Source organism: Rhinolophus hipposideros, assembly GCF_964194185.1.
Source record: "Rhinolophus hipposideros genome assembly, chromosome: 8".
Lineage (NCBI taxonomy): Eukaryota > Metazoa > Chordata > Mammalia > Chiroptera > Rhinolophidae > Rhinolophus > Rhinolophus hipposideros.
The window spans coordinates 90,707,291-90,730,624 of record NC_138054.1 but is presented as its reverse complement, the minus strand read 5'-3'; the positions used below and the strand labels follow the sequence as shown (position 1 = coordinate 90,730,624).

The window sequence follows — 23,334 nt, the reverse complement described above, 5'->3', positions numbered from 1 at the left end:
TTTCAAACCCTACGTGCTTAGTTAATACAACCACTAAATATAACTCAACTTTGTAGTCCTGAACTGGAAGTTACTCCTACTTTGACTATTAGATTAATTTCATACAGAAATTTTGTTAGTGGTTGGTTACTTCAGTAGATGGTTAATGATATTTGCCTTTAAATGAATCTTTCTGTTTTTGTAGCTCCTCGAATCCCAGTGGATAAAAGAATTTTTACCACAACACACACTCCAGGGTGTGTTTTTCTAGAAATAGACGAAAGGTACGTACTTCTGTAAGCACGAAAGAAATTTGTTTCAGAAAATAAATAAAAATATGAAAAGGTTTACATATGCTTACATACATCTGTATTACAAATCTGATGTCTATCCATTTGCCTATTTGATTTTTATTAGTTTGAAATTATTTGTGTTTTCTAAATTTTTAATGTCAGTATTTCGCGTGTTATACTTATAAGATTTTGTTAGATTTATCAGATTTCACAGTAGTCTGCTTTAGGTAAGTCAGGAATTATTGTTCCATTTTACAGAGGGCAATGAACCTGGGGCCCGATTTGCCAGGAATGTATGTGTATGTAATCGTACTCAGTGAAAACGACAACTGTGGGCTCCTAGCACCTGTTCCATTGTTATTTCCACTAGACAAGTGCTTCTTAGACCAGTTTGTGATGAATTTTTTTTTTTGTCTGAAGGGAGGGGAAAAATAAGATTTTTTGTGTGTGTGGAACTAAATTTATTTTTTAAAATTATTGTTTATTTTGAACTTAAGTTCTTCCTATTCTTTTAGGTGTTAAAACAGTGTTTCTTATTTAAAGAATAGTAATACTGGATAGTAGTTGGTGCTTATTGTTTTTTTTTTCTCTTTATTTGGAAAAATAAAACATTGCTATCCCAACCCATACCCTCCTTTTCCCACATTTATTTAAAAATTTTACTTAGTCATGAAATTTAAAAATCTGGGAAACAAGCACCATATCACAATAAGTATAAAGCCTGGCACACTATGATAGGTATTAATTTTGATTTTTTAAAAAATCTTAACATCTTAAAATGGGTTTATTTACTAATAATTACCCCAAAACTAAACAGTAATTGATGAGATAATTCTGTATAATAAAATCTGTAGAAAGTAAGAAAATTTAACCACAGATATTATGAAAATAGCTTAAATATATTACATAAGAAAATATTTGTCAATTTGTACACATAGAAAATGTTTATGGAGTCAGTTCTTTCTGAGTCATCCCGAGTGTCTGGTCATTGCTGTTTTTCTGTGAACCGTTATCCTGCAGGTGTCTTTCTGTACAGGTTGCCTGTCTATTTGGTATTACCTTTCAGGGGATATTGTTTTAGTGCACTTTTCATCATACTGTATAATCTGTGGCGTGCTTTATTTGTGTTGCATCATAAGCATTTTTCTGTATTATGGTGTGATCTCTGTAGACTTTTAAATGGCAGCAAAGTGGGGGACATCCAGGACCTCTGAGGAACTTGTTAAAAATATCGATTCCCAGGCTTACCCCAGAAATTCTGGCTTAGTCACCTTGCAGTGAGCCTGTGAACCTGCTTTTTAGTAGGTTCCGTAGATGACGTTGCTGGAACACGTCTTATGTTACGTAACTATTTCCCCACAGTATGGGCACTTAAGTCATTTGTCGCTCTTACAGATGCTGTAATGAACATCTTTTGTGTACCTTTCTCCAATTTAAAATAAAATATTACAAAGAAGTAGCTTTTAAGAGCCTGTAGAGTGTAGAAGTTACTTGATTCTCACGCTGCTGCCTGTGCTGTGTCTACGCCCAGAGCCGTGCCTTTGCTGGGATATCTGCCTCAGGACCTGGTTGGAATGTCTATCTTAACCTATTTGCACCCAGAAGACCGTTCTCTGATGGTCGCCATCCACCAAAAAGGTAAGGCCCTCCTTTATGAGAGAAGGCGGGTTTTTTATTCATGGATCTAATTTTTCATTTCATTTCATCTTAGCACTTCTCATAAGCTCTAATCATTAGAGTTTAACCTTGAACCAGGCAAACAATGTATTGAAACTGCCAAAACAACTTTTTCTCCTACTACATTCTAAAGACTTTATGAATAAATGCCTAAAAATGACCCTTGTAATATGTGTTGAATTCTAATTTCGTCTTACTATTTTATATAGTCTTGAAGTATGCAGGTCATCCTCCCTTTGAACATTCACCCATTAGATTCTGTACACAAAATGGAGATTACATCGTACTGGATTCCAGTTGGTCCAGCTTTGTGAACCCATGGAGCCGGAAGGTTTCTTTTATCATCGGTCGGCATAAAGTTCGAACGTATGTCCGTTTTCACATTTTCTAAAACATCTTTTTTTTACCAAATAATATTCCTTTGCCCACTTACTCTTCTTTGAATTGGTTAGCACATGAACTAAATAAAACACAGATTTTTTTTTTCAGTGCTTTTGGAAGACAGTTTAGCACTATGTATACAGAGCCATAAAAGATTTCTATCTCTTAGACCTAATGATTCCATTATGGGAATAATCTAAGGAAATATGCCTAAATACAGAAAAGATTTATAAAGAAAAGACATTTTACAATGTTATATAATCATAATGGCAGACTTAGAATAACTTAAATGTCTATCATTAAGTAAACTGGAATATTTGCTTGACAGCTTATATTGCTCAATAAAAAATTTTACAGAGATTATATAACATGGGAAGTTGATGTAGTAGATATAAAAAGCAGCATACAAACTTATACTATATAATTATAATTACGTTTAAAACACATGCCCTAACTATGAAACATAAAAAAGATTAGAAGGAAGTAAATTAAAATATAAATTTTGCTTATGTATGGGATTAGTAGGATTATGGGTAAGATTTTTTGTTGTTGTTGTTGCCTTTTCAGAATTTTAAAGTTCTCTTTAGTGAGCATGTAAAACTTTTTAAATCAGCCTTCTGCCATCAAATTCCACTAACTTGGAACAGTGCCTGGCACGTGGTCAGGGTTTAGAGAATGTTATTCTTACTTTATATTAGAAAACGAGTACAAGGCCTGTTACAGAGAAGGTCCTAAGTAAGTGTCGGTCCTTTCTGTTCTTTGTTATTCTCCCTGTTGACCTGTCTGCCTCTCACTGTAGATTTAAAATCTTGGATAATAGGTTTAAAAGGCTCCAGGATATGAGTATAAATGTGAAGCCGCATTTTCACCACTAGGGTGTGTTGCAGAATCATCTTTCCTACACAGCTTAAATTATTAGGCACTTGACACATTAAATGTTATTTAGCAAACTTAAGGTGTTAAAATTCCCGCAGTGGGTTACTCCGTTAATGTGAAATTTTGGGACCAGTAGTTGCTGAAGATATTTTAGTAGCTAAGGAGGTTATTTGTCACTGATTTTAGATTCATACAAATATAGTGCTGAAATAATTGTAGAAAGACTAGAATGACAGAGAAACTAAAGAAGCCTTTAATGTCTCATTTGTTTAATATTTTCTCTACCTCTGTGAATAGAATTTTAGCTTCGTATTTTTTATATTTAGAGTCAAAGAGTTACTGAGTAAAAGCAGATTTATTAATTGACTATGCTATTAAAAATCACTTTAGACGTCATTGTAAGTACATTTTAAATTGTTTGACTCAGACTTTCACTTGGTATCTTGTAGGAGTCCACTCAATGAGGATGTTTTTGCTAACAGAATAAAAAAGACGAACAATAATGACAAAGACATAATAGAATTACAAGAACAAATTCATAAACTTCTCTTACAGGTAAAATGAAAGAGTTTAAAAAACAAACCCCAAATTCCCATAATCGTGTTTTATTTTAACATTCAGTCTTAGTAAAGTCACTTCACAAAAATAAACTGCAAGGAGCGAGAAACGCTTACCCTCTACATTCGAGAAATTTTTGTCTTCTTTTTTGTTTTTAAATTACATTTCATTCACCTGTTTTCCTTTTGTGTGTTAAATACGGAACATTTGTATAAGAACTCATTTAAAACTGAGTCACATTAAGGCAGAACTTACTTCTAAATGAGAGAATTCTTGGGTTCCAAGCATGGTTACCAGTGTACTCAACCTCTGGGTTTTGGCTTCAGCATTTTTTAAAATAATGCCAATTTTAAATGTAGTGGAGAGGGATTTTGGCAGGTCACAGTATCTCTAATTATAAGGCAAAACTAGGAAAATCTACCTGATGAAAACAAATGCCAAAAGTGATTTCTACTAGAGATTCAATCGATGAACATGTGAAGTGTTTACTGAAACCGTTAGCCCAGTAGTTTTCCAAATATCTTTCATAAAATCTGTAGGATTCATAAAGTATCTGAAGTTCTTGGGGAAAAGTATGGTTTATATTTCATTCGTGATGTCTGTTCTAAACTCAGCACAGAGAACGAGTTTATTTTCATGTTTTGTTAAATTATTATAGGATTGCTTTTTACAATTTTTTTTGTTCTAGAAATACCCACTTTCACTAGAAAACTAGACTTTGCCCTTGAACATTACTGAAGTGAGAGAGGAATATCTTTCATGTTAGCATTAGGGTTAAAAGCACCAACCTTCCCACACCTAACTTGGGATTTCAGAAATTTGAGTTGTAATTTCCTGATGGTTTTAGACAGGCTCTGAGGTAGGTAAGACCGCATCTCTCCTCTAATTGCCATGTAGCCAGTAACTCATGGTGGGCGTCTTCCTTTCAGCCAGTTCACGTGAGTGCGTCCAGTGGCTACGGGAGTCTGGGAAGCAGTGGGTCCCAGGAGCATCACATCAGCATAGCGTCTTCCAGTGACTCCAGTGGGCAGTGCGTGGAGGACGGCCAGAAGGAACCAGTAAGTGAGCAGACGATTTCTGTACAGGAGTCATTATCATAATCAGTGTTGGTACCTGTAATGTGTCTGTACCAGTTCTGCACCTCAACACATGACTTCTTAGTATATGTTCTTTTTTTTTTCATTTTTATTTATTTAATTTTTTTTTTTTTAACTTTTTAAAATTAGTTTCAGGTGCACAAAACAATGTAATAGTTAGACATTTATCATTTATATCCCTCACACTTAGTATATGTTCTTGATTTGAAGACCTTATATGACAGTTGACACCCTAATCCATTTTGGTTTGGGAAAATGTCTGTAAAAAAATTCCACCTTTGGAAGGTGACATTTGGGTTAACTGTGTCCTTTCTAAAAATGAATACATCTGTGAACAGACTGATTTAAAGTTTCACTGGTACTACTGCACTGTGGTATCGTGGGAAACTAAAATAACATTATTACTGTGCTTTTAGTCATCATGTCTTCAGAGAACCAGATGGTAAATGTTATTTTGTTTATGTATCTTTTAATGTACATTTTTATAATATTGAAACATTTTATCATTCTTTTTCCTAAGTTGACTTTGCAGCAGGTCTACACCAATGTAAACAAAATAAAAAATCTGGGTCAGCAGCTGTACATTGAGTCAATGACCAAATCACCAAACAAGCAAGCGGTGGAGAGGTGCGCGGGACAGCTCGGTGGTGAGTCAGCAGGCAGCCCCTGGACCGCCTCCCACGTCTCCCTTCTTCTGCATAGATGTCGAGTGTGTGAGCATAAAGCCATGAACCTTTGCTGCTGCTTTGATATTTACTTGCCCAGATAATAATAGTGATGATGATGATGATGATGACGATGGTAGCAGCAGATACTATTCTGAGAGCTAAATGGTATTAGAACGTAGTTACAGTATACTTATACTGAAAAATTAACGTTTCTGAAAACACCAAAAAATTCATAGATTACCCTCATAGGACCTATCTGTAAACCAAGAGTTAATTTTACAATACGTTTCAGATAACAAAGTAGATTAAAATACTAATCCCGTCCTGTCACTTCAAACAAGTAGAGGACACTTAAGACCTAAGTTGGATAAAGAACTTGGCTTTTTTCTTGATACATGTGTGTGCTTCTCGAATATGAGGTAACGAGCACTCCATACAAATGGGTCAGTTGTGACAATTGACATGATTTTTGAAAAGTTAACCTACTTGTTATATAGCAGAAGAAAGTTCTGTAACACAGAGATCAAATTACATTAACTTCTAATTTAGCTAACTTTCTTTTCGTTTTCCTCCCTGAATAGTAATAGAATTTTGGAAGTTGTTAGAGGTTTTAGGTACATAAATGTTATTAATGGTTTCTATCATTGTCAGATGTGGGTATTTTACGCAGTGGAGGTGAAATGTTTTCACTAAGATCAATAATAATAATATCAGCTATATTTTTGAGAAGTTCATATGATTTACACAACAAAAAGAATCGTACTTCTGCTCCTGCAGATGGTAGCACTGGGAGCCCATAGGATGCCCTCCAGATATAGCAAGTCGCGGACTTCAGTTTTTTCTTTTCACTTTGATAGGAGGTTTAGCATAGTATGTTTCTTCTCCTGTAGATGTAGGGGCACAAGATAGAAATAACAACTTTTTCTGTCCCTTGAAACCATCAGATTCCCTCTGTACAGAAGAGTTCATCTTAAATATCTTTCTTGCTGTGTGCTGTTATCTTGTGTCCTGGCAGAGGAAATTCTTTGGGCAGATTTTAAGTCTACATTTCCTAAACGTTTTCTTTGTTGTCTGGCCCGGTCCGTGTTACTCGCCGCTGCCTTGGCCAAGCACCTCAGGTTGGTTCCACAGTTTTACATCCTGACCTCTATATTTTTTCTCAGAGCAGAAATCTCTTTTCCCCTCCTGCTTTATCCAGTTTCTTATCATCTACCGTTGGTCTGGTCACACCATCAGTACTTTTGTTTGGAAGGCTGTATGTTTAAGCCAATATCAAAATTTAATCATAAACCATTTTATACAGTGTAAGCTATAGCTAACCCTGTGTACTTCTGCTGCTGTTTTAGAAAATGAAAACTCCCTACTCCTTAGATACACATAGGCTGTGACTTAGGGGGAGAAGGAAAATTGGCTGCCATTAGGTGTAGCTTTGGAGAACTAGTGTTACTTGGGCATCTTGATTTTATCAACATATTAAGACCTACAAGAACTAGAAAAGAATCTTTATTACTCCTCACTCAAGAGAAACAAGTATGCAACTTAAAAACAAAAATGTCATAATCTAAATATTAGAGATTGAGTAGAGATACACACTAATGAAAAGGAAAATACTAAATGATCACTGTATACATATTTACAAGGTGCCAGAGCCAACAAGAATATCAGGTTTTAAGTTTATAGTTCCACTTTTCTTACAAGAGCAGTTTATGCTTTAAACTAGGATAAGGGAAGTTTTAAAAGTTGAGATGTAAGGGCAAGGAGCACTGGAGAGATGGAAAGCCCCTTCATCAGCGACAGAGACTGATGCCAGCTGCCAGACAAGCAGTTAGGGAAGTTGAAGATAAGTGAATGTTCCACTTCTTGGGTGATGCAGTGCCTGAGGAAAAGAAATGATTCATGAACTGAACTAATTCAGTGAGAGTGCTTTGGTTTCTGCTCAGGAACTGCTGGAATGAGCACTATTCCAAACTTACAAGGAAAAAAGCCAGACACATGGCAAGCTCATGGTCTTTCTGGAACCCATCAGACTGTGGAGGTTACAGGGCAGCCAACAGGCCTAAATCTAAGGAGAGATGCACACTTTCAGGGAGAGGTGAGATGTGTGCCCTGGATACTGGTGCCCTCGCTGACTGAATCAAACAACTGGCACAAGACCTTCTCTGAGGCACAAGGCAAAAGGAAGACCAGAAGCTGAAAGTGGAGATGATAGTGGGGGGAAAATGCTTTCTAGCAAACCAGCATCACCTGAAACACAAAGTTTCACTAGAGGAATTTAAAAGCTCTAAGACTTTGAGTGAAACCAAAGCAACAACACACTTCAACCCTGGCCTAACTTAATTAGATTAACTCAAACACAGGCCCCGTCTCTATTGTTCTACACAAGCTGTTCAGTTTTCAACAAATTACGAAGCACATGAAACAGCAAGAAAAACTGCCAAGAGACAAAATAATCATCACAACAAGAGTCAGTTATGACACAAATGTTGGAACTATCTGAAGGGGAATTTAAAATAACTAAACAGTACATTAAGGGCTCTGAAATGGATAAAGTAGGCAACATGCAAGATTGTACAGGTAATCACAGAATAGAGGTGGAACATAAAAGATTAAATGGAAGTGTTAGAAAGGCTTGGGATGAATATATGCCTTTGATGGACACTCAACACAACCAAGAAAAGAATCAGTAAACTTGAAGATACATAAATAGAAATTACACAAACTGAAACACAAAGAGAAAGAAACATGTAGAACAGAGCATGTTAAGAATTTTGGGACAATATCAAATGAACTAACATATGAGTAATTGGAATCCCAGAAGAAATACTTGAAATAATGGCCAAGATTTTCCAGATCCAAAGAACATCAAGTAGTGTAAATTTTAAAAAGGAAAAAAAAACACCCACCACAAAATAAAAACAACATGCACGTCAGCATGTCATTTTCAAACTGCTGAAAACAGAGAATATCTTGAAGGTAGACAAAAAAAGAAAGATTACGTATAGATAGAGAAAAAAGATCAGAATTACAGCAGACATTTCTTCAGAAACCATGCACATTACAAGAAAATAGAGTATTGTCTTCAAAGAAAAAACTGTCGTTTAGAACGTGGTGCTGGTAGCACCAAGGTTGCCGGTTCGATCCCTGCATGGACCGCAGTGAGCTGTGCCCTCCTTTAAAAAAAGAAAAAAAAAGAAAAAACTGTCAGTGCAAAATTCTACAACTACTGGGAAGTATCTTTCAGAAGTGGAAAGGATATAACGATTTTTCTCAGACAAAAACTGGGAGAATTTATTACCAGCAGATATATTCTATAAGAAATGCTAAAGGAATTTCTAAAAGTAAAAGGAATATGATATGATATCAGACATAAATTTCGATCTACACAAACAAATGAAAAGCACTGAAAATGGACTAAATGAAGGGTAAAATCAGTTCTTCTTTTTACTTAATTTTTAATTGTTGTAAAAGGTAACTGACTAAAGCAAAAACAGTGTTCTGCATTTGAAACAGGTAAAATACTGCAAAGGACAGGAGGGAGATATTGGGGATATTCTGTCATAAAGTTGTCAACACTACACTTGAAGCACTATGTTATTTGGAGGTAAAAAATGACTCCTTACTGATAGATATTGTAAACTTTAGGACGATTATTAGAAAAAGTTTTTGAAGAAGTATAAGAATATCAGTAGAGGCGGTAACATGGAATTTAAAACACCTCAAAATGAAGCAGAAAAGGAGGGGTAAAAAAACAAAAAATGAGATGGAACAAATGGAAAACAGCTAGCAATATGGTTTATATTAATCCAACTATCAATAATTACATTAAATGTGAATGATCTCATATACCAACCAGTTAAAGACTGAAATTGTCAAATTGGATGAAAAAACAAGATGCCTATGCATATTATCTACAAGAACCCATTTTGGAAATAAAAACATAGGTTAAAAGGATAAAAAAGATACACTGTGCTCACCAGAAACAAAAGAAAGCTGGAAAGCTGTATTAAGATTAGACAGAATAGACTTTAGAATAAGGAACATTATCAGGGTTTTAAAGGGATATTGTATGACAAAGGGGTTGATTCTCTAAGAATATGTAACAGTCCTAAATGTTTACATACCTAACATCAGAGCTTCAAAATACATGAAGCAAAAACGGATAAAAACTTGAAGGAGAAATAAATCTACAGTGATAGTTGGAACCTGCACCACACCTCTCTTTGTGATTAATAAAACAAGTGAACAGAAAATTAGTAAAGATATAGGAAACCTGAACAACACTATTGACAAGATTGGCCCGATTAACATGTATGAAATACTTCAATCAACAACATAACACATATTTCTGAAGGACACATGGAACATTCATCAAGATAGACCATGTATTGGGATTTGTGGATGATGTGGTACAGAATTGTACACCTGAAATTTATGTAATTTTACTAACAATTGTCACCCCAATAAATTAAAATAATTTAAAAAAAAAGATAGACCATATTTTGGGCCATGATACAAACCTTAACAATTTTTAAAGAACAGAAATCATACAGAGTATATTCTCTAATGTAATGGATTAAACTAGAAATCAATAACAAAGATTATCTAGAAAATGCCCAAATATTTGGAAATTAAATAACATACCTCTAAATAACCCACAGGTCAAAGTCTCAAGGAAAATAAAAACGTTTTGAACCAAGTGAATTGAAAAGACAGCATAAAATTTGTGGGATGTAGCTAAAGCAATGCTTAAAGGGCAATCTGTGACATTAAGTGTTCATATGGAAAAAAGAAGAAAGGTCTCAAATCAGTAATCTAACCTTTCTCCTTATGAAATGAGAGAAAGAATAGCAAATTCAATCCAAAGTAAGCAGAAGGAAAGAAATAATAAAGACCAGATATCAGAGGAATTGAAAATAGAAAACACAAAAATTAATAAAATCAAAAGTTAATAAAAATAAAATTAACAAATCTTTATACTGAACACAAAAAGAAAACAAAAATCGCCAATATCAAGAATGTAAGACCCCCACAGATTTTAAAAGGATTACAAACAACTGTGTCAATAAATTTGACAGCTTAGAAGAAATAGACCAATTGAAAGACAAACTATCAAAATTCAATGAAGAAGAAATAGTTAACTAGAATAGACATATCTATTACAGATCGAAGTTAACCTTCCAACAAAGAAAAGTCCTCACCCACGTGATTTCACTGAAGAAGTCTCTCAAACATTCAAGGAAGTAATAATTCAGTTCTTATGTAGAATATTTCCCAGACAATAGAAAAGGAAGGAAAACTTCCAAACACGTTTTATGAACCCATTATTATCCTGATGCAAAAACAAGATAAAGACATTACAAGAAAACTATCCCTCATTAACATATTTGCAAAATTCTCAATTACGTACAAGGTGTGATAAACAGTGAATGTATAAATTTTTAAAAATTTATTACAGTAAAAGTCACATTGCCATTAATCACCCTCAAAATACCCACCCGCACTCCCACTTCAAACACACTTATCCCATCGTTCTTGCCACTTTCTGAAGCAGTTCTGGAAGTCCTGTTTCATGAGTGTCTTTAGTTGCTCTGTCATGGCTGCCTCAATATCCTGAATCGATTCAAAATGTTTACCTTTCATAGTCATTTTGACTTTGGGGAAGAGCCAGAAGTCTCCTGGTGCCAGATCAGTGTATAAGGTGGATGAGGACACACCATAATGTTTTTCTTTTGGTTTTTTTTAAAGATTATTTTATTGGGGAGGGGAACAGGACTTTATCGGGGAATAGTGTGTACTTCCAGGCCTTTTTTCCAAGTCAAGTCGTTGTCCTTTCAATCTTAGTTTGGAGGGTGCTGTTCAGCTTCAAGTTGTTGTCCTTTCAGTCTTAGTTGTGGAGGGCAAAGCTCAGCTCCAGGTCCAGTTGCCATTGCTAGTTGCAGGGGGCGCAGCCCACCATCCCTTGCGGGAGTTGAACCAGCAAACTTGTGGTTGAGAGGATGCGCCCCAACCAACTGAGCCATCTGGGAGGCAGATCAGCTCAAGGTGCCATGTTCAATCTTAGTTGCAGGAGGCAGAGCCCACCATCCCTTGCAGGACTCGAGGAGTTGAACCGGCAACCTTGTGGTTGAGAGCCCACTGGCCCATGTGGGAATCGAACCGGCAGCCTTCGGAGTTAGAAGCATGGAGCTCCAACCGCCTAAGCCACCGGGCCGGCCCCACCATAATGTTTTTGTGTGACCAAAATTGCTGTACTAGAAGAGATGTGTGACACGGAGCGTTGTCATGATGGAGGATGATTTAGGGCACACTTTAAAACATACCTTCTCTCAACCGTAGCTCACATCCAATTGACTGCACTGAACAAGTTGAAACTTGTCACACTGTTACTAAGGTTCGACCCCGCCACTTCCTGTATTGAAGACCCCTGCCTTTCCGTTAGGTCGTACTTGGCAGCAGCATTCACTGTATTTTTTTTTAATCACACCTCGTATTAGCAAATCTAATCCAGCAGTGTAAAAAAATATATTTCAACCAAGTATGATTTGTCCTAGGAATGCAAGGCTGTTTTAATATTTAAGTCAATCACTTTCATTCACCCTATCAACAGAATAAAAAAGATAAACCATCTGATCATTTCAATAGATGGAGAAAAAGCATGTGACAAAATTCAACATCCATGCATAATAAAAAGTCTCAAAAATTAGAAATAGAAAAGAATTTAGTTAACCTAACAAAAAAGGCATCGGCAGAAAATCTAAAGTTGATGTTAGGCTTAATGGTGAGAGAATGCTTTCATCTTAACTTTGAGACTAAGTGAAGAATGTCCAGTCACCACTTCTTTATACCACCAAACTGGAAGTCTTAGTCAGTGGAGTAGGCAAGAAAAGAAAATTAAAAAACCAACAGATGGGAAAGGAAAAAAATGAAACTCTATTCACATATGACATGATTGTCTACATAGGAAAATCCTAATGAATCTACAAAAATTCCTAATTTTGGCAAGGTCATGAGATACAAGTTCGGTATATAAAAATCAAATTTCTATATACTAACAGAGAAAAATTGGAAGCAAATGTTTTAAAACTACCAAAAACCGGAAATACTTAGATGTAAACTAACAAACTATGTGAAATATGTATATACAGAAAACTAAAAAACACTGATGAAAGAAAAAAATATTTTTTTAAAGAACTAGGTAAATGGGACGATACGTGTATATCATGTTCATGGTTTGGAATATTCAGTATATTTGGAATATTCCATATTCTCCCCAATTTTATCAGTACATTCAATGTAATTCCAATTAAACTCTCAGCAGGACTTTTTTTCTGTAGATATCATCAAACTGATCCCCAAATTTATATGCAAAGACAAAGGGACTAAAATAGTCAAAACAATTTTGAAAAAGAAAAACTATGTTGGAGGATCCCACTACCTGATTTTAAATCTTACGATAAAGTTACAGTAATTAAGACTGATGTTCATGAAGGGATACATCAGGAACAGATTAGAGTCCCAAAGAAGACCTGCACTAATATGGTCAATTAATTTTTTGACAGAGGTGCAAGGTCAAGTTAGTGGACAAAGGATAGTCTTTCCAACAAATGGCACTGGATAACTGGACGACCATATATGTAAAAAAATGAAACTCAACACATGTATTATACATTTATACAAAAATTCATTCAAAAGTGACCCAAGACCTAAATGTAAAATTTAAAACTTCAGACGTCTAGGAGAAAGTCTTTTTGATCTTGAGTTTGGCAAAGAGATGTGTGACATCAAAAGCATGATCCATAAAAGAGAAAAAAATTGTTGAATTGGACTTTTTCAAAATTAAAAACTTCTCTTTGAAAGACAATGAAAACACAGAATATTTGCAAATGATGTATACAGTAAAGAAATTTTATGCAGAATACATAAAGAACTCTCAAAATTCAACAATAAGAAAACCCAATTTAAAAATGGTCAAGAGATCCAAATATTTTCCAGATGTTATACGGATAGCAAGTAGTAGATGAAAAAAATGCCCAAGTTCACACAGAAACCTCTGTGAATGTTTGTGACACTTTATTCAGACTTGCCAAAACAACATCGATGTCATTCGTCAGGTGAATGGATAAACTATGGTACACTGCACTATGCCCTATTAATGAACTTGATTCCTACAGCAGGATAGATGGATCTTAGATGCATTTTGCTAAATGAAAGAAGCCAGAACCAAAAAGTTACATGTAGTAGTATGATTCCATTCTGGAAAAGCATTTCTTCTGGAATGCACTGTATCTAGAAAACAGATCAGTATTTGCTAAGGGTAGGGAAGGAGTTGACTACAAAAGGGCAGCTGAAGGGAAGTGTTTGAGTGCTGGAAATGTTCTCTTTGTTACTCTAGTGGTGTATACATTTGTTAAAAACCATAGATCTGTACACCTCATCCCACTCCAGAGTTCATAGTGAACCCACATGACATACAGGCAAATAAATCTAACTACATTACAAATGAATGATGTGGACATACTGACAGGAGTGGCCATAGGAGCTGTATAGCTTTGGAAACCAGTGTTTAACTGGATGCCCTAGGACTAAACACGAAACATAAGTATGCACAAATACTGCAGCCAACTAGATAAACTTGTTTCTCACAAGAATGTAGGTTAGCAATTCTGAAGCCACTTTGTATGTATACTGGGGTTGAGCAAATAGGTGTGTACATTATAGAGAACGATAACCAGATTCTTCACTATCAGAGAAAGAAGTTATAAATCAGCAAAGAAGGAATGTTAGCATGAACTCTGGTGCTGGATTGGAGTTAAAGGTGTCAGCATGAACACATGCCTTTTTGTTTAATGGGTGGATGGATGGATGGACAGACAAGAGTTAGTATATGTACATGTATTTACTAGTTTGTCTATTGAGAGGACCTTTAAGGAGGGACACATTTAAGAATGAGCATATCTAGCGCCCAGGTTTTCATTTCTAAATGTTTCTAAAAGAAACTAGAACCAGGATGTAGGGAAGTGCTCAAGAAAAACAAGGGGAAAGGTAGCATGTCAAAAGGACACAGGAGACAACTTGAAAGAGCACCCAATAGCCAAATTTGGAACAATCTGAGCAACAAAGTAAATAATGGTAGTAATGGGTTATAACCCAACAAATAAACATCCAGGAGTCCATGCTGATAAATAAATGATTAGATGAATAAACAAAAGGGAAAGGAGAGAAGGGAAACAATTTTTCAGCCACTGAACCCAAACATGGAATATTGCCGTCTAACTGATAAAGAATTCAAAATAGCTGTTATGAAGAAATTCAACAAGCTACAAGAAAACTCAGGCAATACAATGATCTTAGGAATAAAATTAATAAATAAAAGGCATACTCTACCGCAGAGATTGAAATTCTAAAAACAAAAACAAACAAACTCTAGAACTGCAGAACTCAATGAGATGAAGAAAGCATTGGAAATACAACAGGTCAGATGGAAGAGAAGATAGGAATCTAGAAATGGTTAAGGTTAAAGAAGGGAGAGAACTAAGATTTTTAAAAAGTAAAGAAACCCTGTGAGATCTGTCAGATACCATTCAGAAAGCCAACATAAGAGTAATGGGTACTTTAGAAAGAGCAACATTCAGCATTATTTGGATAAGGATAACGCTAACCAGATAAGGATACCAGAAGAAAACAAAACTGTAGACCAATATCTCTGATGAATATAAATGCAAAAATTCTCAACAAAAACTAGCAAACCAAATTCAAGAGCATATTAAAAGAATTATATCCCATAACCAAGTGGGATTTATCCCTGAAATGCAAGGATGGCTCAACATACACAAATCAATAAATGTAATGCATCACATTATTAAAATCAGAGATAAAAACCACATGATCATCTCAATAGATGCAGAAAAAGCATTTGACAAACTACAACGTCGTTTCATGATACAAACCCTGAACAGATGGGGTATAGAACGGACATACCTCAACATAGTAAAGGCCATGTACAACAAACCGACCGCTCACATTGTACTCAATGGGGAAAATTGGAAGTTTTCTCTCTAGGATTAATAACAAGACAAGAAAGCCCACTCTTGCCACTCCTATTCAATATAGTACTGGAGTCCTAGCTAGAGGAATTAGGCAAGACACAGAAAAGGCATCCAAATCGGAAAGCAAAATTGTTGCTCTTTGCTGATGATGTGATCTTTTATGTAGGAAATCCCAAAGAGTCGTAAAAAAAACCAAACTATTGGAATTAACAATTTCAGTAAAGTGGCCGGATAAAAAAAATCAACGTAGAAATCGATTGCATTCCTTTACACTAATGATGAAGCATCTGAAAAAGAAAATTGTTGTATTCCATTCACAACAGCATCCAAAACAATACAATACTTAGAAATTAATCAAGGAAGGGAAAGATCTGTACAATGAGGAATACAAAAACTTTGCTGAAAGAAACTGAAAAAGAGACAAACAAATGGAAGACATCCTGTGTTCATGGATGGGAAGAATTAATATTGGCCATTAAAATGGCCATTCTACCCAAAGCCGCCTATAGATTCAGTGCAATCCCCATTAAAACACCAAAGCCATTCTTTCCAGAAACAGAAGAAACAATCCTAAAATGTGTATGGAACCACAAACAAAACCCCTAATAACTGTAGCAATCCTGAGAAAATAAGTACAAAGCTGAAGCATCACACTTCTGGATATCAGACTCCACTACAAAGCCGTAGAAATAAAAACATATGATACATGCACAAAAATAGATACATTAACCAAAAAAAATCCCGGTATATATAGTCAACTAATATTTGATGCAGAAGCCAAAAATACCCAGTAGTTTCTTTAACAAATGGTGGTGGGAGAACTGGAGAAACTCATACACAACAATGAAATTGGATTCCTATCCAACACCATTCAGAAAAACTCACTCAAAATGGATCAAAGATTTAAGTGTAAGACCTGATACTATAAAACTCCTGAAAGAAAATGTAGAGAAGAAGCTCATATATACTGTTCTTGGTGATGATTTTTTAAAAATACGACACCAAAAGCACAAACAACAAAAGCAAATATCAACGAATGGAACTACATCAAACCCAACAGCTTCTGCACACCCAAAGGAACAAAATTAAAAGACAACCTACAGAATGGGAGAAAATGGTGTATCAGATAAGGGGTTAATAGCAAAAATAAAGAACTAGGTTAACTTAAAATACATACCAATTTAAAAATGGGCAGAAGAACTAAATAGACTTTTTTCCAAAGAGGACATCAAACTGGCCAACAGACACATGAAATAATGCTCAGCGTGACTAATCATTATGGAAATGCAAATCAAAACCACACTAATGAGCTATCACCCTACACCCTTAGAATGGCTATCATCAAGAAGATGACAGAGTAGGTGCTGGTGAGGATGTGGTGAAAAGGGGACCTCTATATAGTGTTGGTCGAAATGTAAATTGGTCCAACCACTGCGGGAAACAATGTCGAGCTTCCTCAAAAAATTGAAAATAGATGTACCATGCAATTCAGCAGTTCCACTCTGGGGTATATACCCAGAGGAAATGAATATAGGATTTTGATAAGATATACGAGGACTGACAATTAAGTTCACAAACTCATCCTAGAAAAAGTGCTACATACCTTATTGCTGAATATCACTGTGGTCACCTTGGGAAGCTAGGCACTGATGTCAGCACTTAGTCCACTCCTCAAAGCAATGTTTTAACTTTTTATCTGGAATGGCCATCAAAGCTATTGTTATATTGCCCTCAATGTCCTGAATGTCATCAAAATGTCTTCCTTTCAATATTTCCTTTATCTTTGGATGAAGAAAGAAGCCATTGGGGGCCAGATCAGGTGAGTAGGGACAGTGTTCCAATACAGTTCTTTGTTTACTGGCTAAAAATTCCCTCACAGACAGTGCCTGTGAGCTGGTGCATTGTCGTGATGCAAGAGCCATGAATCATTGGTAAAAGTTCACGTCATCTAACTTTTTCACACAGACTTTTCAGCACTTCCACGTAGTAAACTTGGTGAACTGTTTGTCCAGTTGGTACAACTTCATAATGAATAATCCCTCTGATATCAAAAAAGGTTAGCAACAGTGTTGCAACAAGTTCACGGACTTAACTGTCAGACCTTTGTATGCTTATGTTTATCGCAACATTATTCATAATAGCCAAGAGAAGGAAACAGCCCAAATGTCCATCAACGGATGAATGGATAAAAAAGATGTGGTCCATATACACATACATTCAGCCATAAATTAAACCTGTGAAAAACAGGAAAATGAGGGTTACCAGGAGATGGAGTGGGGGGATAAATGTGAAGGTGTTTAAGGGTACAAACTTGTAACTAGTGGTAAATAAGCCATAGAGAGCTAATGCCCAGTATAATGAATATACACAATAATATTGTACTATAATTATGTAAGATGATTAATATTGCTTCGTCAGCAATCATAACATACACCAAAGTAACATGCTGTATACCTTAAGCTTATACAGTGTTACGGGTCAAATTTATTCAATAAGTAATAAAAGTAAAATGAAGTGGTGTGAGCACAAAGGTGGGAAGCGGCAAAGTTAGGGGACAGGTAACACATGATCTAATTATGTGGTTGCAGATACCTGAAGAGCTACAACATTCCAGCTTTGAAAAGAAAATGTATATCCTATGCAAATACAACTTCATCCTCAGAAGAAGACAGACAGAACCACAAGGCAGATGATGTCCAAGCATTGCGAGGTAACAGGAAAGCCCTTCGTAGTTAGATAAAAAGTTATTATAAAGCCACCCTTCCTGTTTCTCTTTAATTTCCCGACTTTAGTTATTTCATTGTAATCACAAATAATCCATTTCGTATTCCTCTTTATGGCTCGTTGTTTTTTATTTATCAGTTATACAGATCTGTGCACTGTGTGGGTCTTGAATATAAATTTTCCGTTGGGAGTTTTTCTTTTCACTGTCAGTTTCTCTTGCATCACCAGCTGTTTCTCAGACCCCAGCCGTACGTAAAGCGGAGATGCCAACTCATGGACGGCCCCCCAACGCTGAAGGAGGAACTGCCCGGACCCTGCCCACGGCCATCCTGAGCCTGGGCTCCGGTGTCAGCCAGTGCAGTTACCGCAGCACCATTGTCCATGTCCCGCCCCCAGAGTCAGGTGCTGTACTTAACCTTTTCCTTTAAGTGTATTCAGCACGATTCTGAGAAAACAAAAGTCACTTCTACCATTTACTTAATAATTGCTTCTAAATTATAAAAACTCTTTCTTAATTCAGTTAAAGTATTTTTGGAAGTATCGTCATGTTTACGTAGGTTACATATAGACATATATCTTGAACTGTATTTCTTATTAAGTCTGATATAAAGTTCCAGTTTAAGAAGGAGGCATAAAAAACAGCAAAGTAAATCCAAGGTAGAAGGAAGGAAATAATAAAGAAAAAGCAGAAATCTACGAACAGACGATAGAGAAAATTAAAGCTAAAAGTTTTCTGAAAAGATAAACAAAACTGATAAATCCTTTTTATCAGGACCACACAGCCTTGATTCCTGTAGCCTTGTAGTAAGTCTTGAAATCAGAAAACATAAATCCTGCAATTTTATTCTTTCACAAGAATGCTTTGAATATTCTAAGTCCTTTGTCCATACAAATTTTAGAATCAGTTTCTCAGTGTCTTTTTAAAAAATTCTGTAGGGCATTTGATTGGGATTGTGTATAATCTATACATCAATTTGGGGAGAATAGACATCCCAAAATAAAGTCCTCCAGTCTATTAACCTGGTTCACCTATCCATTTATTTAGATGTTCTTTCATTTCTTACAGCGTTATCTTGTTTCAGGGAGCTGATCTTGCCTATCTTTTGTCAGTTTCATCCCTGATTATTTCATATTATAAATGGGATTGTTGTTTTTTTAAAATCAATTTCCAATTTTTTGTTGCCAGTGTATAGAAAAATAATTGATTTTTACATATTAATCTTTTATTCTACAACCTTGCCAAACTCACTTTCTGGGATTATGTCCAATCATGTTTGTGAAAGTCAGATTTACTTTTTCCTTTCCAGTCCAGATCTTTGTATTTATTTTTCTTGCCTTATTAACTGGCTAGAACCTCCACTAGGTACTGACTAGAAGTTGTAGGAGCAGGTATCTTTGTGTTTTTCCTGATCAGAGAGAAAACATGTTAGTTGTAGACTTTCTTCCATAGATGCCCTTTCTGAAACTGAAGAAGTTCCCTTCTGTTCCTAATTTTTTGCCTTTATATTTTGTCTGTTATTTAAGTTTGGTGGCATTCTATGATTTTTCCCTTTGTTTCCTATCTCCATTTCCTTTTGCATATTCAGACTTTTACCCCCTTTTATGTTTTTGTTGTCACAAATTATCCCTATTTATACTGTAAGTTCATTTTTGAGTTGCCACAGCAAATTATCTTCTTCTTTTTTTCTTTTTTTATGTTTTTGTTTCCTTTACTCTTTCTGTTATGTTCAAATGTATAGTGCCCTATTCTGTGTAGGGGTTGCCATTTCCTGCTTCTGTCTGTCTGTTAGTAATCTTATTCATAGTTTTGCATACTTTTATCTTTTTGTTTCAGGTAGAATAACCTCTTTCAGTATTTCCTGTAATGTAGGCCTTAAGGAAAATTCCCTCAGCTTCCATACATGTGGAAAGGTCTTTATTATTTCTTCATATCTAAAGGATAACTTTGCTGGATATGTTATTCTTGGCTGGTAATTTTTCTCTTTCAGTAGTTTGAATATTTGATTCTACTTTCTCCTAGCTTATGGAGTTTCTGCTGAAAAATCACATGATAATCTATAGGGCTTTCCTTTGTAGGTTGCTATCTTCTTTTCTCTGGCTGCTTTGAGAATTCTTTCTTTGTCATTAATTTTTGACAGTTTCAATATGTGCCTTGGAGAAGACCTTTTAGAATTGAGGTAATTGATGTTCTGTTTGCTTCTTGGATTCAAGGATCGAGTTCTTTCCAGAGGTTTAGGAAGTTCTCGTTGACTCTTTGTTTTAATAGGCTTTCTTTGCCTTTCTCCCTCTACTCTCCTTCTGGTGTACCCATTATTCTTATATTGCTCTTCCTGATGGAGTCAGATAGTTCTTTCATTTAGAGTTCTTTCATTTCCTTTAACTCTCAAGTCTCTCTCTTCTGCCATTTGCGTCATTTCCAGATTTCTGTCTTTGATATCACTAATTCTTTCCTCATCTGGACAGCTTTATTTCCTAAGCTCCTTCATCTCTGTTACTGAGTTCTTCATTTCCAGAATTTCTGTTTGGTTCTTTTTAAAAATGTTTATCTCTTTGGTAAAGTATTCATTTGTTTATTGATTTTATTTCTGAGTTCATTAAACTGCCCATCTGAGTTTTTGTGCATCTCATTGAATTTTTCAGAGCTGCAGTCTTGAATTGTCATTTAAGTCACATATTTCCATGTCTTTAAGTATATTTTCTGGAGATTTTTTATTTTCTTTCTGGGCTACCTTGTTACCTTGGTTATTCATGGCATGGTAATTGATGGATTATTTCTCTTCCTAGGCATGGGAAGGAATTCTGCATCAGGTTGATACAAAGGGGTCTTTCTTTTGTTTTCCTGTAGGTAGCAATGGAGATTTTTATTTTCTCTTGCCCTGTTCCACCTTCTCACAGTGCAATATTTCCTGGGGAGGTGGGCATCTCCTTTGTGACCAGCTCACTTCAGTCTCAGGGCACCACCCCCTTGGGAGGATGTAGTAGGCAATGGGGTTCTGAGGCCCTGAAATTCCAGTGCTGCCCCTGCAGCCAGATGCAGAGCTGTGTGCCTCAGCTGCCCTAGGTGCCCCTGCTGAGATCAGCTGCAAAAGGTGGGGCGGAGTGGGCTGGGAGAGGCACTGGTATGCTTGTGTCTTTGGTCTTCTCCAAGTAACAGTGACACTGCCAGACCACAGCTGCCTCACCACTATATCTTCTCCCTTATCACGGAAATTAGCCACAGTGTACATCTGCCACTCAGGAAGTGGCTCTCCAGTTCTCAGGGCTGTCGATATTCTGTTCTTTAATCTGACACTGCTACAGTTTCTTCTGGAGCCTGTTGCTAGTACTGTGAGGGTGTGGGGGTGTCAAGCTCTGGGAGGGTGGTGGGAGGCAGCCAGGCCCCATGGCTTTGTTTTCTGCCTGGCAGTGAGGACTGTTGGACCACAGCTGTCGCACTTCTGTATTTGGTCTTTGCCCCGATCGCTGGGTTTACCCATATTGTATGTTGATCATTCAGGCAGGAATGCTTGGGGCCACAGAGAGTGCACCTGCAGTCTCAATCCCCCTCTCTTCTGGGACCGGGGCCACAGTGAGCTCCAGGCTGCGTCCACGTCCCCGTCTCTGCACTTGTCCCTCCCCTTCTCCGCTCTTCCTCCCAGTTCGCCCACGTTCAGATGTTTTAATGCATGGATCTCTCAGACGTGTTTGTGTGTTGCACACGGGATCCTTTGTTAAATTATAGCTGTTCAACTTGTTGTAATTTCAAGTGGAGAGATCAAGGAGGATCCCGCATGCCACCATGTTTCTGACATCACCTAGGTCTTTTAAAAAAAAAACATTTTCCATGTCGCTGGTATGTATCATGTTGGATATTCCCTCTAGCGATATGAAATACAATACAATAACTATTAACATCCCTGTCTGCCAGCCCTAGGCTGATTTTGCTTGATTAATTTTTCTCCTTATGATGGGTTGCATTTTCCTGCTTCTTTGCATGCATGGTAATTTTTGGTTGGGTGTCAGATATTGTGAATGCGTGCTGAACATTTTTGTATTCCTAAAAACATTGATGAGGCTTGTTCTGGGATCCAGTTAAGTGACATGGAAACAGATGGATCCTTTCAGGCTTTTCTTTTAAAATATTTTAGGCAAGACCAGAGCAGTGTGTAATCTAGACTTAATTATTCTCTGCTGCTAAAGCAAGATCCTTCTGAGTACTGTACCCTAACCCCATGAATTACCCCTGGCTGACAGGAACAAGCACGTTCATCTTGTGTGGTTGTTTGGGTTGTTGTTCCCCTGCTCCTTTCAGGTGTTTTTTCCCTCACACGGATGCTCTAGGGAATGCCCCAGGTGTTCTCTGTAGCTCTTGTCTCCAGTGCTGGTCCCTGAAAACTCAAGACACTCTGGTCTCAGCTCTGTCTCTTCAACTCCGGAGCTCACCAGGCTCCACGTGCTTTCCCCACCCTGCACCTCGGAAACTCTCTCCAGGCTATGAGCTGGGGGAGCCCTGGGGCTTACCCCATTTGTTTTCTGTCCCTCAGGGGTCACTCTCCTTTGTTGCCTGAGGTTCAGTGTCTGATGTGCACTGTATTCTTTCATATATTTTGATCATATTTTTAGTTGTTTCAGGCAGGAAGGTAAATTGAGCCCCTGTTGGTCCATCTTGGCCAGAATCAGAAGTCCTCTGTCAGTTGTGTTGATTTAGACTAATCAGATCCTACTTCTAGAAGTGGAATGAGGTCAAGCCTACCCAAACCACCTGAATACGGCACAGCAGGGGAGAAGTAGAATGGATGTTGGGGGAACCCACCAGGGTCCACCATGAAATCTTGTGTACGTGAAAGAAGTAATGTTTTAGAAGCAACTCAAAGCCTACCTACAGATGCTTACTTTAGTAACCTGTGGTACACACAAGAAATTGAAACCTACGTGGTGTAAGAAAGTATGAGACAACTATTTGTCTACTGATAAAAGGGATATTGTTAAATGAAAAACACATTGCAGGCTGGCTCATGTACATATCAAATGCCTTTGGGTAAAATGGGGGTAGGGA

At 36.7% G+C, this 23,334-nt stretch overlaps 1 protein-coding gene across 6 annotated transcripts in view; it reads left to right on the top strand.

Moving 5' to 3' along the window:
- PER3 (period circadian regulator 3) overlaps positions 1-23,334 on the top strand; it is a 46,823-nt gene that overhangs the window by 8,769 nt on the left and 14,720 nt on the right. For all 6 annotated transcript variants that reach the window (XR_013993870.1, XR_013993871.1, XR_013993872.1 and 3 more), the window contains exons 8-16: positions 185-263; positions 1,804-1,910; positions 2,159-2,315; positions 3,656-3,761; positions 4,694-4,822; positions 5,382-5,508; positions 6,545-6,647; positions 18,164-18,285; positions 18,528-18,701. Coding sequence is in view for 2 of the 6 variants with exons in the window: in XM_081057653.1 (XP_080913779.1) it covers positions 185-263; positions 1,804-1,910; positions 2,159-2,315; positions 3,656-3,761; positions 4,694-4,822; positions 5,382-5,508; positions 6,545-6,647; positions 18,164-18,285; positions 18,528-18,701 (1,104 nt within the window). In the remaining 4 variants the exon portion in view is untranslated. The remainder of the gene's footprint in view (positions 1-184; positions 264-1,803; positions 1,911-2,158; positions 2,316-3,655; positions 3,762-4,693; positions 4,823-5,381; positions 5,509-6,544; positions 6,648-18,163; positions 18,286-18,527; positions 18,702-23,334) is intronic.